The following is a 14,390-nucleotide window of genomic DNA, read 5'->3' as shown; positions in this document are numbered from 1 at the left end:
AGCACAGGAGGGCACAGGGACCCCACTGACCCCAAATCCAGAGCACAGGAGGGCACAGGGACCTCACTGACCCCAAATCCAGAGCAGCTCTGTGACCCTGGGGGGCTCCAAGGGGCTCCTGCAGTGCCTGATGCTGCAGTAAGAGACCCACCAGGGATCATTAGAGGGGATTTAAAGCCAGTGCTGCCCCTCTGAGCACCAGGGAAGTGTTTTCCAAAGCCTGAATGTGATTTTTTTCCAGCCATTTTGCTGTTGCAATCCCCTTTCTACTGTGATATTGTTAATTGGTGCTTGGCCCGGCCTGAACTCAGACCAGGCTGATTTCTACTTCAATGGATCCTCCTTCTCCTCCTCACTTTGTGCACTTGAATAAATAAGTTTTTTACAGGTTCATTGTGCATTGTACAAACTAAAACCAAAGGAAATAAAGCATAAAAACTCAGAAGTTTTCAGCACAGCTCTATAAAATCAGCCCTTCCTGCACACACGGCACCGAGTCACGACGCAGGGGGACAGGGACAGCACAGGCTCAGCTCAGGGTGTTTTTGTGAACTACCATTCAAAAACCTACTGAAAAGCAAAGGAACACAAAAGCAAAATGCACCTTGTCAAGTATCAAATCCCTACCAAGGAAACCTGTTGTGCTTGGAAGGAAAGAACAACGAGCTGAGCAAAGTCTGCAGCCTGCAGCAGGACACAAACACAATGTTCAACCTTCCCAGAGCTGGCAAAACACCAGAACCTGCTCAAACACCAAGGCCAGCCCCAAAAAGCGTTACCAGACCAGCTACCAAAATTCACAGTGACCCCAGCACCACCAGATGGCCCAGGGAAGGAGTTGGGATGGGGCAGGATTTGGATTCCTCCTGTTCCAGCTGTGCCTGCCCAGGCTGCTCCACAGAGCCCTCGTTAGTCACAAACTCAATTAAAACCCACCCAGGTAAAAAGGGCCTGGCTCAAATTCCTTCCTCTGTCAGCCCTGGCTGCCAACCAAGAGGAGTTTGGGATATGAACACAGGCAGGGGAATAAATAATCTGCAGACCTTTAAAAACTGGGTTTGGCATTGGTCAACCCCCTGAAATCAGCACCAAGGATTCAAACCAGAGGCACAGTTCTGACGGACAAAATAGCACCGAGGAGGCTCTTTCACATCTCTGCTGGTGTGCCAGTCCTTTAGTATTCAGAGAATTTAATAATAATAACTTGTATTTATGAATCTAGGTGGAATAAAATAAGTCAAAATTGTTTTCACTTTAAAAAAAAGATAAATACTTTATCTAAACTATCAACAATACAAACTGGAGCTTTAAGCATTTCTTTTGCCTTATTTTTTTTTTTTTTGCCTTTTTTTCCTTTTTTTTCCTTTTTTTTTAGTCAGATTCACAGTAAATGTTTGCTCTGTTGTTTAGGTCTTTTTTTTTATAGTTTTTATTTTGTCCAGTAGTAAGAGTAGAAACCCCTGCACAGGCCAGGTGAGCACCTTTCAGTGGAAGCCGAGTGAAGTTGGTCCACGTTGTCCTTGCATAGGTCACATTGGGTTGAGGTAGAAATCCTAGTTACCTGCACAACAGGAGGAGAGGAAGAGACTCATCTAAATAAAAGGCAAAAATCTGCTGTGTTGTTAGATGTGTCAGTCATTCCTACATTGCTCCAAGACCTCCTCAGATGAAGCAAATCTTGGCCCAATCCCCATTAGAGGAAGGGATGGATGTTCCAAGGGATGTGAGGCCCCTCCAAATGCTGAAGTTTTTCAAGCTGTGTTGAACTCTGTCCTATGGGACTGAAATCAAGTGAGGGGAAAAAGAGTAAAAAAGGTATTTTCCCCCTCAGTATTTCACCTTTTTATAGTAAGTTAATCTGCTTTTTTTTTGTTATTATTGTGGGGGAGGGACATGGGTTGGGAGGGACCTTACAGCCCATCCAGTGCCACCCCTGCCATGGCAGGGACACCTCCCACTGTCCCAGGCTGCTCCCAGCCCTGCCCAGCCTGGCCTTGGGCACTGCCAGGGATCCAGGGGCACCCACAGCTGCTCTGGGAAATCCATTCCAGGGATGGATTCCACAATTCCTGATTCCCAATCTCCCACCCAGCCCTGCCCTGTGGCAGTGGGAGCCATTCCCTGTGTCCTGTCCCTGCAGGCCTTGTCCCCAGTCCCTCTGCAGCTCTCCTGGAGCCCCTTCAGGCCCCAAAAGGGGCTCTGAGGTGTCCCTGGAGCCTTCTCCTGTCCAGGTGAGCAGGCCCAGCTCTCCCAGCACAGAAGCAAAGCAGATTATTTCAGTCCCCAATTCCTGGTTCCACTTCTGAACCCATTTCTGTTCCCACTGAAATCAAGGGCAATGCTCAAATCCCTTGGCTTCAAGTCACAGGGCTTGGGATCACAACCACCTCAGGCACCATCAGTTCTGCTCCTGTGCTCCATAACCCACCTTTGACACCCAGATATTTTTCTACCAGTCCCTTTTGTGCTTTGCCTCTTATTTTCAGTATTTTCCAGTGACAGAGACTGTCACACCTGATGGATCCTAGTCCAGCATGGTCTCAGTTCCAGGTAATTCCAATAGAGACCCTCCTCATCATCCCCATCTTCCTCCATCCCCATCCTCTCTCTGTTTGGGGTTTTTTTCCATGCCCACCTCTCTGCTGGCACACAAATCCTTTCCTCAGCCTCCCTTTCCTGCAGGGAAGGACCTGGCAATACTTACGTGCCTCCCAAAAGCCTAACCAGGGGTTTTGTGGTGTCTGAGGAGGAATTTGATGAGGAAAACACTACACACAATGCACAGAGGCTCTCTCAGGTGGGTTGTAATCGAGTTTTATAAAGCAGCAAAGTGTGTTCAACCACGTTTGTAGCTTTGGTACCAGTGGACAGCAACAACATCACAGACCTACAAGGAAAGCAGGGAGCCAGCTCTGGGGCTGGGCACACTTGGATGCACTTGGCAAGCACGAGTTTGGTACAGCAGGATTGCCACAGAGTGTTTGCATTGACCACAGGACCCAGCTCTGTGGTGGTACAGTTTATTCTGGAGACAGTTCAATCAATACCTGCTGCAGGAGAAATGCACACAGCCTCCAGAAGCTCCTCCAGCCTTTGTGGAGAGTGGAGCCCACTGCCCCCTGCACATTCCCTGTGCTCCCAGGGCTTGTGAGCAAAAATAAAACATCTGCTGGGGCTGTTCCTGCTGGCCCTGGCAGCAAGTCCAGCACAGGGAAGTGACAGGGGAGTCACAGCCCCTCTCTGCTACCTGTGCTTGTGTTTCCAGTGATGCAGGGACACTGACTGCACTGCAGGCCCAGGGAATTTGCTCTCCAAGCAAAGCTGAAGCTTAAAACCCAGAGATTGTTGACTTTATGACCATTTAGAGCAGCTGTTGTTGACTGGCAGTTTTTACTGACCACCACATTGTCACACAGAGTCACAAAGAGGCACCTCTGGGCACCTCAGTGCTACAGACAAGGACTGGTTTGGGATAAACAGGCTGTGCAAGAGGGGAGGGGGATCAGATGGGCAACACCCACTTCCAAAAACTGTATAAAATCACATGAAAAATAGACATTTCCTCCTGTGGCTACCTCCAGAAAGAACATTTTCTCTTCCTATGAAGAGACCTCAGCCTGAACATAACCCTGAGCCAGAGCAGAGTTACCCCTGTGAGCACTTTTTGTCGAGAAATCCTGACTCCCAGAACAGAGAGCACCAACACTTCCCATCCTCTGCCACCATCCTCTGATTTGCTGCCCACATTTTAGAGATTCCAATCCCCACATTTTAGAGATTTCAATCCCCACATTTTAGAGATTCCAATCCCCATTTTAGAGATTTCAATCCTCACATTTTAGAGATTTCAATCCTCACATTTTAGAGATTGCAATCCTCACATTTTAGAGATTTCAATCCGGACATTTCACAGAGATTTCAATCCCCACATTTTGGTTTTCAAGCACCACATTTTAGAGATTTCAATCACCACATTTTAGGGATTTCAATCCCTACATTTTAGAGATTTCAATCCCCACATTTTAGAGATTTCAATCCCCACATTTTAGAGATTTTAATCCCCACACTTTAGAGATTTCAATCCCCATTTTAGAGATTCCAATCCCCATTTTAGAGATTTCAATCCCCACATTTTAGAGATTCCTCTCCCCATTTCAGAGGTTTCTCTCCCCCATTTCAGAGGTTTCTCTCCCCCATTTTAGGGCTCATTTTCCCCATCCTCTGCCACCAGCTGATTCGCTCCCCACATTTTAGAGATTTCAATCCGCACATTTTGGAGATTTCAATCTGGACATGTTAGAGATTTCAATCCCCACATGTTAGAGATTCCTCTCCCCATTTCAGAGGTTTCTCTCCCCCATTTGAGGGCACATTTTCCCCGTTTCAGATGTTCCTGTTTCACGCAGCCCAGCCCCGACCTCTCTCTCTCTCTCTCTGCAAAGGAAGAAGCGTCAAGTGAGCATCTCGCCCGCAAACTCCTCTGGTTTTGTGTCTGGCCTTACCTTACAAAACAAGAACTGTTAGCTAAGCAAGCTCTTTATCGTGGCTTAACCCCCGAAAGGTGCGAAGCATAAGGAGGCTGCATGCCAAGGGTCACCCACATAGCGGCCGTGCCAGCGGCGTTGGGCTGCGGGAGCACGCGGGGCAGGGGCGGGTGGTGCACGGTAAAGGAGGGGCGGGAGGGTTTGTGCTGGAGAGAAGCCAGTTTGAGAGACAAAGAAGAGTTAGACTGGACAGAGGAAGAGGAGGAGGAGGAGGAGGAGGAGGAGGAGGGCAGGAACATCTCGCCAGGAGGGATGGAGGGCAGGTTCTGCAGGAGAGCAGGCTCGGAGTTAGAAGCGAGTAAAGGAGGAGGGGGAGGCAAGGACACGTTAGGAGGAGGTGGAGGGGGGTGGAAGACAGATTGCACTGGAGCTCTGTTGAGGTGCTGAGCAGGTCTAGTCTCACTAGATGTTACTAAATTAGAGGAAGAGGGTGGGAAGGATGAGGATGAGGTGCTGGCAACAGCCTGCAGAGGGTTTAAGCTTAGCACGGTGCTGCTAGAGACAGCACTGCTGCTGAAACTGGCTCCAAACTGATGAGGAGAGGAGGCAGAAGGCACCGCATGGTTAAAAATACCTGCAAACAGGAGAGAAAAACTCAGCTTCAACAGATGGCCTTTGTACAGTCTCAAGTGACAAGAGAAACAAAACAAAACAAAAAAAAAGGAAAATAAACAAACAAACAAAAGCAAAATTATAATAAGTCACAGCCCCATACAAAAATGTGCAGCGTGAGAAGGCAGCAAGCAATGAGGAGATAATGGTGCAGGCCAGGAGGTACAAAAGGTTCCACTTACCTTTCCTACTGCCAACCTCTAAAGGCCACGAGGAAAAATGGTCAGACCCAAGAACTGTCACTTCTATACCACACAGGCAGAGTTTTGATGAGATTAGAAGTGATCTTTAGAGTTGCTTATCTGAAGACTCAAAGTGCTGCTCTTCCCTCCCCACCCTCCTGCTCCCCCACTTACAGGGCAGCAGAGGGGAGGTGTAATTCCAGCAAATCTACGTGCTGAGAGATGTGAGAGTTAGGATTTCCCGACATGGTGCCTGAATGATTATGGACAGGTCAGAAAAACTGCCCTAGACACTTAGAGATGGCAGGTCCAGCCTATCTTCTGGTCCTGCCAGCTTGTCCCCGGTGTGGGCCACAGAAGCCAAGCCTGTGCAGAATCCCAGAAGTGCAAGGTGCATATGGCATTGCCCTTCCTGGCCAAGAAATGCTCTTCATGTCCATTCAAGGGCCAGAATGCTACAGAACTCCCAACACCAGCTCCTCTGATGTTCTGCTCCTCCTGGATCATGCTAAATCCATTCAAGGCCTAAACTCAACCTTTACTCAAGTTGACAACTTAGAGGTCCTTAACATGGTACCAGGACAAGTCAAATCTGTTACCTGCAGGCAGACCTAAGTTGGTTCCAACACAGCAACATCTGAACAAGCAAACATAATCAATCACAAAGTCTGGGTGTATTGTTTCATTAAGGTGGTACAACAAGCTCATCTAGCAGACAAAGCTCATGAGATTTCACTGTAGGGAACTGAAATCATCCTAGCAATTCCAAGAGAGAGAAAGAGAGAGAGAGAGGAGACTGGTTATGTGGGACAGATCTGCTTGGCATCCTGTAGAAATGAAAGGCTTTCACCCCTGGAGAGGCAGTGTCAGATTTTCCTTTAGGCCCTGTCTTATACCAGAGAAAGAGTTCTGCCTACCTCCAACTGTTCCACCTGTAACCCCAGGAGAGAAGTTCCCCATAGTGTGAGAATTAGTCAGTCTGGTTGCAGCTGATGACACGTGGACCAGACTGGCAGCAGCTGGCATTGAATTAAATAAGGACTGCAATACTGAGGAATTTGTCACCGAGTTGAGGTTTGCTTGCAAGGCCATGGGGCCGAGGGGGAACTGTGATCCAGTGGTCAGAGTGTTGAGGAAGGGATGGTGCGTCGGGACAGACGGCGCTGGGTTCCCTGCTGAGGAAACAGCAGTAGAAAGGCTTTTACCATTCAGAAGGCCACCAGACGAAACAGCAGCAGAAATGAAAAGGTTGTGGCCGTTTTTAAACTCCACGTCTCGGTCCCTTCCCTTGCCGACCTTCCCGTTGTGCTGCACTGAGTTTTTCTCCACAGCCCCCCCGGCTCGGGCGCTCAGCTCGCCCAGCTCCTTGCCCTTCGCCCCCGGCCGGCTCAGCTCTTCTCCCTTGGTGCCCAGAGCTTCCAGCTGCCTCTTGTTCAGGAACAGGTTGGTGTCTGACACCCCCAGGTCCTTGCCTCGCTGCGAGGGGAAGCCCAGGGAGCAGTTGGAGCCATCGCCAGCTTTGTGAGGGAGAGCGGCGCCGTCCATGAAGCCGTGCAGGCCCAGCTCGGAGGACAGGCCCCCGTTGTAGCTGAAGCCATTGGGGGGGTTTGTGCCAGGGCTCAGCCCGTCCGAGGGCACTGCCAGGCTCTTCCGGGGGTGTCCTGGCACCTTGGTGTCCATGGGCAGCCCGTCCTCGGAGGGAGGCCTGAAGGCAAACAGGGAGTTCTGGCTCAGAGCTGACACGGCCTGCAAGGGGCTGTCGGTGGTTTTGGTCAGGTTGATGTCAGATATCGGTGAAAAAGTCGATTTCCATTTGCTGCTGTTCATGTTCTCGTTGCTTTGTGCTTGTTTCCTCCCCGATATGCTGCCACCTAAATGGGGGGGGAAGGTTTAGAAATGTCAATAAACAGCATTCACTCAATCTGCCCCTTGAGAATGGGGTTTATAGAATCACAGAGTCCTTTAAGATCATCAAGTCCAATCATCAACCAGCCCCACCACCATGTCCATCACTAAACCATGTCCCCAAGTGCCCCATCCATTGGTATTCTGAACACTTCCAGGGATGGTGACTCTACCAGTCCCCTGGGTGGCCCCTTCCAATGCCTGACCACCCTTTTAGTGAAGAAATTCTCACAATATCCAATCTAAACTTCTCCTGGCACAGCTTGAGGCCATTTTCCCCTGTCCTGTCCCTTGTTTCGTTGGAGCAGAGCCTCATTCCCTTTGCTGCACCCTCCTGTCAGGGAGTTGTAGAGAGTGAGGACTCCCTGTGCCTCCTTTTCTCCAGGCTGAGCTCCCCCAGCTGCTCCTGGTGATCCAGACCTTTCTCTGGGCAGCATCCACTTTTTTATCCTTCAAAACCCACCTTTTATCAGTCTTTAATTCAATTTCTGAACCAAAGGCAGAAATATTTCTGAAGTCACCTAAAAGTCCTTAAAATTCAGTTTAACATTCTGGAAAAGTTTGAGAATACTGCTCGCGTTTTCCCCCTATATTTGTGCTACAGATCCCTTCTCAAACCCTGAGTCAGTGCAAAAACTTGTCAGATCTTTGCTGACCTTTGACTACAGAAAGAAGTGACCCAAAATCTCTAATTAGCAGCCACCTGGCTAAATGATGATTAAGAATGGCACTTGGTCCAGCAGCAGAAACATCCCAGTGACTGTCAGCTTCACCCATCCCAGGCCCAGCCCTTGCCACAAACCATTCCCATTCCTCACACGTACCATTTTCAACAGTCTTCTGTGGAGATTTGCTTTCCAATGATATTGTTGCAATTTTCCTCTCAATTCTAGTGGAAAAATAGAAAGGTTATTGCACCTATAGGAAACCTTCTGTTGCACATTTCCCCTCACAATCTATACTCCTCACGATCAGGTCTTATCAGATGAGAGAGTGTAAAATACAACTCAGTCCCACAGTTTTGTGTCACTAAAGGAATTTATAAGCATCCAAAAATCCAACACAAACTTGAGGCAGGAGCTATTACAGAATTACTGCTCTTTGACAGGATTAGTGCATGTTCAGAGAACTTGTTGTTTTGTTTCAAAACAAGAAGTAGAACCACTTTACTGTAGTGGTTATTTTCCACAGAACCATAGGATGGTTTGGGCTGGGAGGGACCTTAAAAGTTCATCCAGTGCCACTCCTGCCATGGCAGGGACACCTTGCACTGTCCCAGGCTGCTCCCAGCCCTGTCCAGCCTGGCCTTGGGCACTGACAGGGATCCACAGCTGCTCTGGGCACCCTGTGCCAGGGCCCTCCTGGGCTCCTGTCATGCCAAGGCTGAGCCCCCTCCTGATTCCTGATGAATTGAGGGGAGGAGAGGGGCAAACCAGGCAGGTTTGGGGGCTGCCAGCAGCACCTTCCTGGATAAGCAGAGCAAACAGAAATCCCAGAGCTGCCAGAATGGGAAAATGAGCTGGGAAATCCTGGCCCCACTGGTTGAGGGAATAAATCCCAGAATATCTTGAGTTGGAAGGGACCCTCAGGGATCATTGATCCCAGCCCCTGTCCCTGCACAGCCACCCCAACACCCCCACCCTGAGCAGCCCTTGGAGCTCCTGCAGCTCTGGCAGCCTTGGCACCATTCCCTGGGCAGCCTGGGCAGTGCCCAGCAGCCTCGGGGGGCAGAACCTTGCCCTGAGCTCCATGCCAAGGCCTGGCACAGCTGCAGCCCTTGCTGGGCTCCTGTCCCTGTGCCAGAGCAGAGCTCAGCCCCTGCCCCTGTGCCTGCCCTGGGGAGGAGCTGCAGCCCCCGAGGAGCCTCCCCTCAGCCTCCTCCATCTCTCAGTCATTTCTCCAGCAGTTATCTCCAAGGCCAGACCCTGCCAGCTTTGCAAACACAGCGGCAGCAACAGCAGCTTCCCACATTCTACTGCCTGAATACCTCCCCTGTTCACAGCTTCAGCCACATAAGAGGTTTGGCATAATGGGATGGGCCTTTAAGCAAGGAGAACAAAGAGGCTTTAAACACACCCCTGCTGCTGAGAGCAGCGTTATCAGCCCTGAGAGAAACCTTATCCTGAAACTGTGCCTGTGCATTCACCTGCTGCTATTGTGCTCATCCTCAGAGCCCTGCTCGTCATCCGATGTCAGGGGGGAGTAATGGACACCGTTGCTCTGAACGAGGGGCTTCTCTTTTTTCAGCACTGGGGGCTGGTCATTGTCCTGGTAAGGAACAGGAGAGTTCTTCAGGGAGTTTTCAGGAGAGGAAATGGCTGTTATTTCTAAGGGCTGGTTAATGTTATTGACCTGGGTGAAAAGGAAAGAAAGCAGTTACACATGAGAGTATACTTGGAAAGGCATCTTATAAAGATTTTAATGCAGGTTTAACTTGCTCTGGGACATCCAACAGATGCTGGTTTAGCACTGCTGCTGCTGACTTCCACCTCCTCCTTTTTTTAAGGTGAAAGCTTAAATGTAACTTGGAAAAAACAGCTAATTTTCATTCTTTGATTTCATGTTTGACATCAGAAATGACGACCTGGGATAAACCTTTCCTTCTCAAACTCCACTGCAGGATCACATGCACACAACTCTCTAGCTGGCTTCATTAGCAAGAATGCCATATGCTTCTGGCACTCCTCTGCTGTTTAGTCAATCTTAGCTTAAACTATTTTCAAAATATTGAATCTACAGCCTCAAAAATCAACTTCACTGCAAAAACAAGCTCTTTGTCATGAGGGAAGAGATTATTTTTAATTTTAATGCTCTGACAGCAAAGAGCTCTTTGAAGACGTTCTGCTTACACACAAACTGTTCACCAACTTAGTGAAAACAAGAGGCAGGAATTGCTGCAAGGAGCCTTCATGGCAATTCCAGCTCCAGCCTGGGAGCCTGGAGCTTATCTCTTGTGGAATCCTCTGATTCTTTCCCCCTCAGGGAAAGCCCCAGAGCCTTGCCTTGGAGAGATTTACCATAGTCTTACCATAGAATTTACCCCACCTGGGTGGACAGAAAACACTTCCCTATGGAATCTTGCCCAACACTGATCCATGCCAGCTCCTTCCCCCACAAGTCTCAACTTCCTTTAGTTTCTTCTTTCTCTGTTTCCTCCTTGGTTGTGGTACCCCTGGTGGCCAGCCCCATCTTCCCTGAAAGCCAAAGTCCTTTGTGCCACCCCTGTGCCTTCCCTACTAAACCTTGTGCACAGAACATTGTCTTTGTATTTTGTCTCTGGTTCCCTTTCAACGCTCTGAAATAAACCTTGCTGGAACTGACCATATGTTATAGATACATATTATAATATTGGCTTTTCACTAATATTAAAATGAATTTTATATGTGTGGTGTTAAAGTAAAATGAATTTTATATGTGTGATGTTATCTTTGTTATAAAGATATAGTTTTTGTTTCTGGTATTAATTAAGCTTAGACATTGTAGTTAAATAGCTGATATCAGTGTGCTTGTGTTTAAATGCCTGCTTGGATGGGGTAACATCCAATGAACACAGCATGAGGACACCTGTACAGATCTGCCAGCCATCAGCATCTGCTGTCTGAAAAAGTGTGGACCAAGGCCCAAAAATTGAAAGTGATATAAGAAAAGGAACCAAACTCACAGCCAAGAAACATGCATGCTCTAAAAAGGCAGAGCCAAGGAGGGGCCATGTAAAATAGTTCCTGGAATATGTAAACTAGTTATTGATATGCATATGACTCTATGGATATGCAACAGGCTGGTGTAAGAAAAAGGGTATTTAAGGCTGAGTGCCAAGATGCACCTGGCTGTAAAAACCTTTGCTCCATGGTCCTTGTCTCCCATTGTCCTTTATTAAACCTAAACTTTCACAGCAGAGTGAAGGTGTTTTTCACAGCTGAAAACCCTGCCTTTATTAAACTTCTTAAATTTTCACAGGAGAATGAAGGTGTTTTTCACAGCACACAAAAGGCCCTTCTGCCTCTCTTTGCTCAGCTTGGTGTGTGTGGACTTGCCTGCCTTGCCTAAATGTTCACCCACACAGCTTTTCCACAGGAGATGTTCACTGGGGAACTATAGGAATGTGCCCTCTGTTGACAGAGAGACCAAACTCTCATTTGTCCCCTTAAAAAGGAAAAAAGCCCAGAAATTTCTCTCCTCTATTAGGTAAAAACACATCTCATAGGACTTGGGAGATTTCACCTCAAACTTAAGGATAGCTAAATGGACAGAAGCCAAAAAAGGCCCACCTGAGCAATTTACCAGAAAAAAGAAGAGAACAAAGAAATAATGGCATTTGTGGAGTACTTTACCAAGGGCAAAGTGCCTTTTGCACCTGGCTGGGTTTTAATCTGTAAAGAGTTTTGTTATTTTGCCTTTTATTAAAACCTGTTTGTTTCCAACACTACCATAGAAGCCATCCTGCTGATTTTATGCCTTCTAAAGTACCTGAGCTCTCTTGTTGTGAAATAAATCTCCAAGAGCTTATGAGACTCGAGGAGACCCACATTTCAGGGAACAGGCAACAGCCACCACCCTCTAAACACTTGTTTTTTCCAACACTACGACGGAAGACATCCTACTGATTTGATGCCTTCTAAGGTAGCTGAGCTATCTTGAATGGTAAACAGATCTAGAGCTTATGAAACTTGAGGAGATATTTCAGGGATATCCCATATTAGAGGGAACAGGTAACAGCAACCACCCTCTAAACCAACACTTTTTGTTTCCAGCACTACCACAAATCCTGTTGATTTTATGCCTTCTAAGGTAGCTGAGCTATCTTGGGTGTGATATAGATCTCCAAGAGCTTATGAGACTTGAGGAAACCCCTATTTCAGGGAACAGGTAGCAGCCACCACCCTCTAAACACTGTTTCCAACACTACCACAAATCCTGTTGATTTTATGCCTTCTAAGGTAGCTGTGCTATGTGGAATGTCAAACAGATCTCCAAGAGCTTATGAGACCTGGCTCAAGGAGATATTTCAGGGAACAGGTAACAGCAACTGCCCTCTAAACCAACATTTTTTGTTTCCAGCACTACCACAGAAGCCATCCTACTGATTTCATGTCTTCCAAGGTAGCTGAGCTGTCTTGGGTATGAAATAAAACTCCAAGAGCTTATGAGACCTGGCTCAAGGACACCCCTATTTCAAGGAACAGGTAACAGCCACCACCCTCTAAACCAACACTTTTTGTTTCCAACTCTACCACAAATCCTGTTGATTTTATGCCTTCTAAGGTAGCTGAACTATGTTGAATGTTAAACAGATCTCCAAGAGCTTATGAGACCTGGCTCAAGGAGATATTTCAGGGATATCCCATATTTCAGAGAACAGGTAACAGCCACCACCCTCTAAACACTTTTGTTTCCAACACTACCACAAATCTTGTTGAACTTATGCCTTCTAAGGTAGCTGAGCTATATTGAGTGTGAAATAGATCTCCAAAACCTAATGAGACTCGAGGAGACCCATATTTTGGGAACAGGTAACAGCAACCACCCTCTAAACCAACACTACCACAGAAGCCATCCTGTTCATTTTATACCTTCTAAGGTAGCTGAGCTATCTTGGGTCTGAAATAAATCTCCAAGAGCTCATGAGACCTGGCTTGAGAAGACCCCTATTTCAAGGAACAGGTAACAGCAACCACCCTCTAAATCAACACTTTTTCTTTCCAACACTACCACAAATCCTGTTGATTTTATTCCTTCTAAGGTAGCTGAGCTACCTTGATCTCCAAGAGCTGATGAGACTCGAGGAGACCCATTATTTAAGGGAACAGGTAACAACCACCACCCTCTAAACACTTTTTGTTTCCAACCCTACCACAAAAGCCATCCTTGCTGATTTTATGACTTCTAAGGTAGCTGAGATATCTTGATCTCCAAGAGTTCATGAGACTCAAGGAGACCCCTATTTCAGGGAACAGACATCACCCTCTAAACCAACACTTTTTGTTTCCAACACTACCATAAAAGCCTGTTGATTTTATGCCTTCTAAGGAGGCTGAGCTACCTTGATTTTCAAGAGTTTATGAGACTCAAGGACACCCCTATTTCAGGGAACAGGTAACAGCCACCCCCCACACTGCACTCCCCACTCCCAGAGCTGTCCCAGAGCCCATCTGGTGCCCTTACCATGGAGTTGATGTTGAGGGGTGACCCCGAGGGCTGTGTGAAGAGCCCGGCCAGCGAGGGCAGCGCTTTGCGTTTCGGGGAGACAGCGCCGTTGCCGCTGGCACTGCCCGGGTTCGATCTCTTCCGCCGGCCCCGCTTCTTCCCGTCCTGCCCGTGGGCCTGGCAGCTGCCTGCCACGGGGCTGTGCTTGCTGCAAGGGGATTGTTTTACATGTCCTGTATTAGGAGAGATTGTAAAGATGATTCTCCTCTTGGCCTCGTTCTCGGCATCTGAAAAGGCTGCATCACACTGCGGGTCCCCCTTTGTTGCTTCGGCAAAGATCTTCTGAGCCTCTGCACTCTGCAGTCCCCCTGCCAGGCTCTGGGCCGGGCCACCTAAGCGGGGGCTCGAGTGCTGCTGAGCAGGGGAGTTCTGCCCAGAGTTCCTCATCATTAGCAAAGGATGTTGTGGAGTGGAACTCCGAGACCCTACAGAGTTAAAGAGACTCCCAGAGTCGTCCAGAGCTGCCTGATCAACACTATGGTTAAGATGGGCTGGGCTGTTTGTAAGATTTCCATTGACTGCCACGGAGCCAGAAGAGTAAGAAAAACCTGTTGAGAGGGAAAGTATAGATCATTGCTGGGGCTGAGCAAGAGAGGTCACTGAGAACAGGGCTGGGAGGGCCAGGAGGGATTCCAGCTCTGCCTGGAGGACAGCCAGTGGCCCCTGGATTCCATGGAAAACACAGGGCTGCTTTTCAACATGGCTCTCTGGGTGCTGAGGTGCCAGCTGGGGGTTAGGGACTTCCACTGCTCTCTTGCCAGTTCAGGAAAATTCACCTGCTATATGGAGGTACCCACAGAACACGTGCTCCTCCAAGTTTTATATGGAATTCAAGTTACAGCTTTATTTGAACTATTACACCTCTTTAATCAGGGCTCCTCTACTCTCAACTCCTTCCTTTCATCAAGGAAATGGATGGCCAGACTGAGTCCTTCCCTTCCCC

The 14,390-nt window shown here is 48.1% G+C and overlaps 1 protein-coding gene across 1 annotated transcript in view; it reads right to left on the bottom strand.

The window, feature by feature from the left end:
- Positions 1 to 1,324: 1,324 nt before the first annotated feature.
- DOT1L (DOT1 like histone lysine methyltransferase) overlaps positions 1,325 to 14,390 on the bottom strand; it is an 87,636-nt gene continuing 74,570 nt past the window's right edge. Inside the window, exons 24-28 of the mRNA XM_058821100.1 lie at positions 13,406 to 13,995; positions 9,390 to 9,595; positions 8,068 to 8,132; positions 6,256 to 7,209; positions 1,325 to 5,118 (exon numbers count right to left, since the gene is read on the bottom strand). Coding sequence (XP_058677083.1) covers positions 4,538 to 5,118; positions 6,256 to 7,209; positions 8,068 to 8,132; positions 9,390 to 9,595; positions 13,406 to 13,995 — 2,396 coding nt within the window. The 3' untranslated portion in view covers positions 1,325 to 4,537. The remainder of the gene's footprint in view (positions 5,119 to 6,255; positions 7,210 to 8,067; positions 8,133 to 9,389; positions 9,596 to 13,405; positions 13,996 to 14,390) is intronic.

This window comes from Ammospiza caudacuta, chromosome 28 (genome assembly GCF_027887145.1).
Source record: "Ammospiza caudacuta isolate bAmmCau1 chromosome 28, bAmmCau1.pri, whole genome shotgun sequence".
Taxonomy (NCBI): Eukaryota; Metazoa; Chordata; class Aves; order Passeriformes; family Passerellidae; genus Ammospiza; species Ammospiza caudacuta.
Note: the sequence above shows the minus strand (reverse complement) of the source record. Positions and strands in the feature narration are given on the sequence as shown.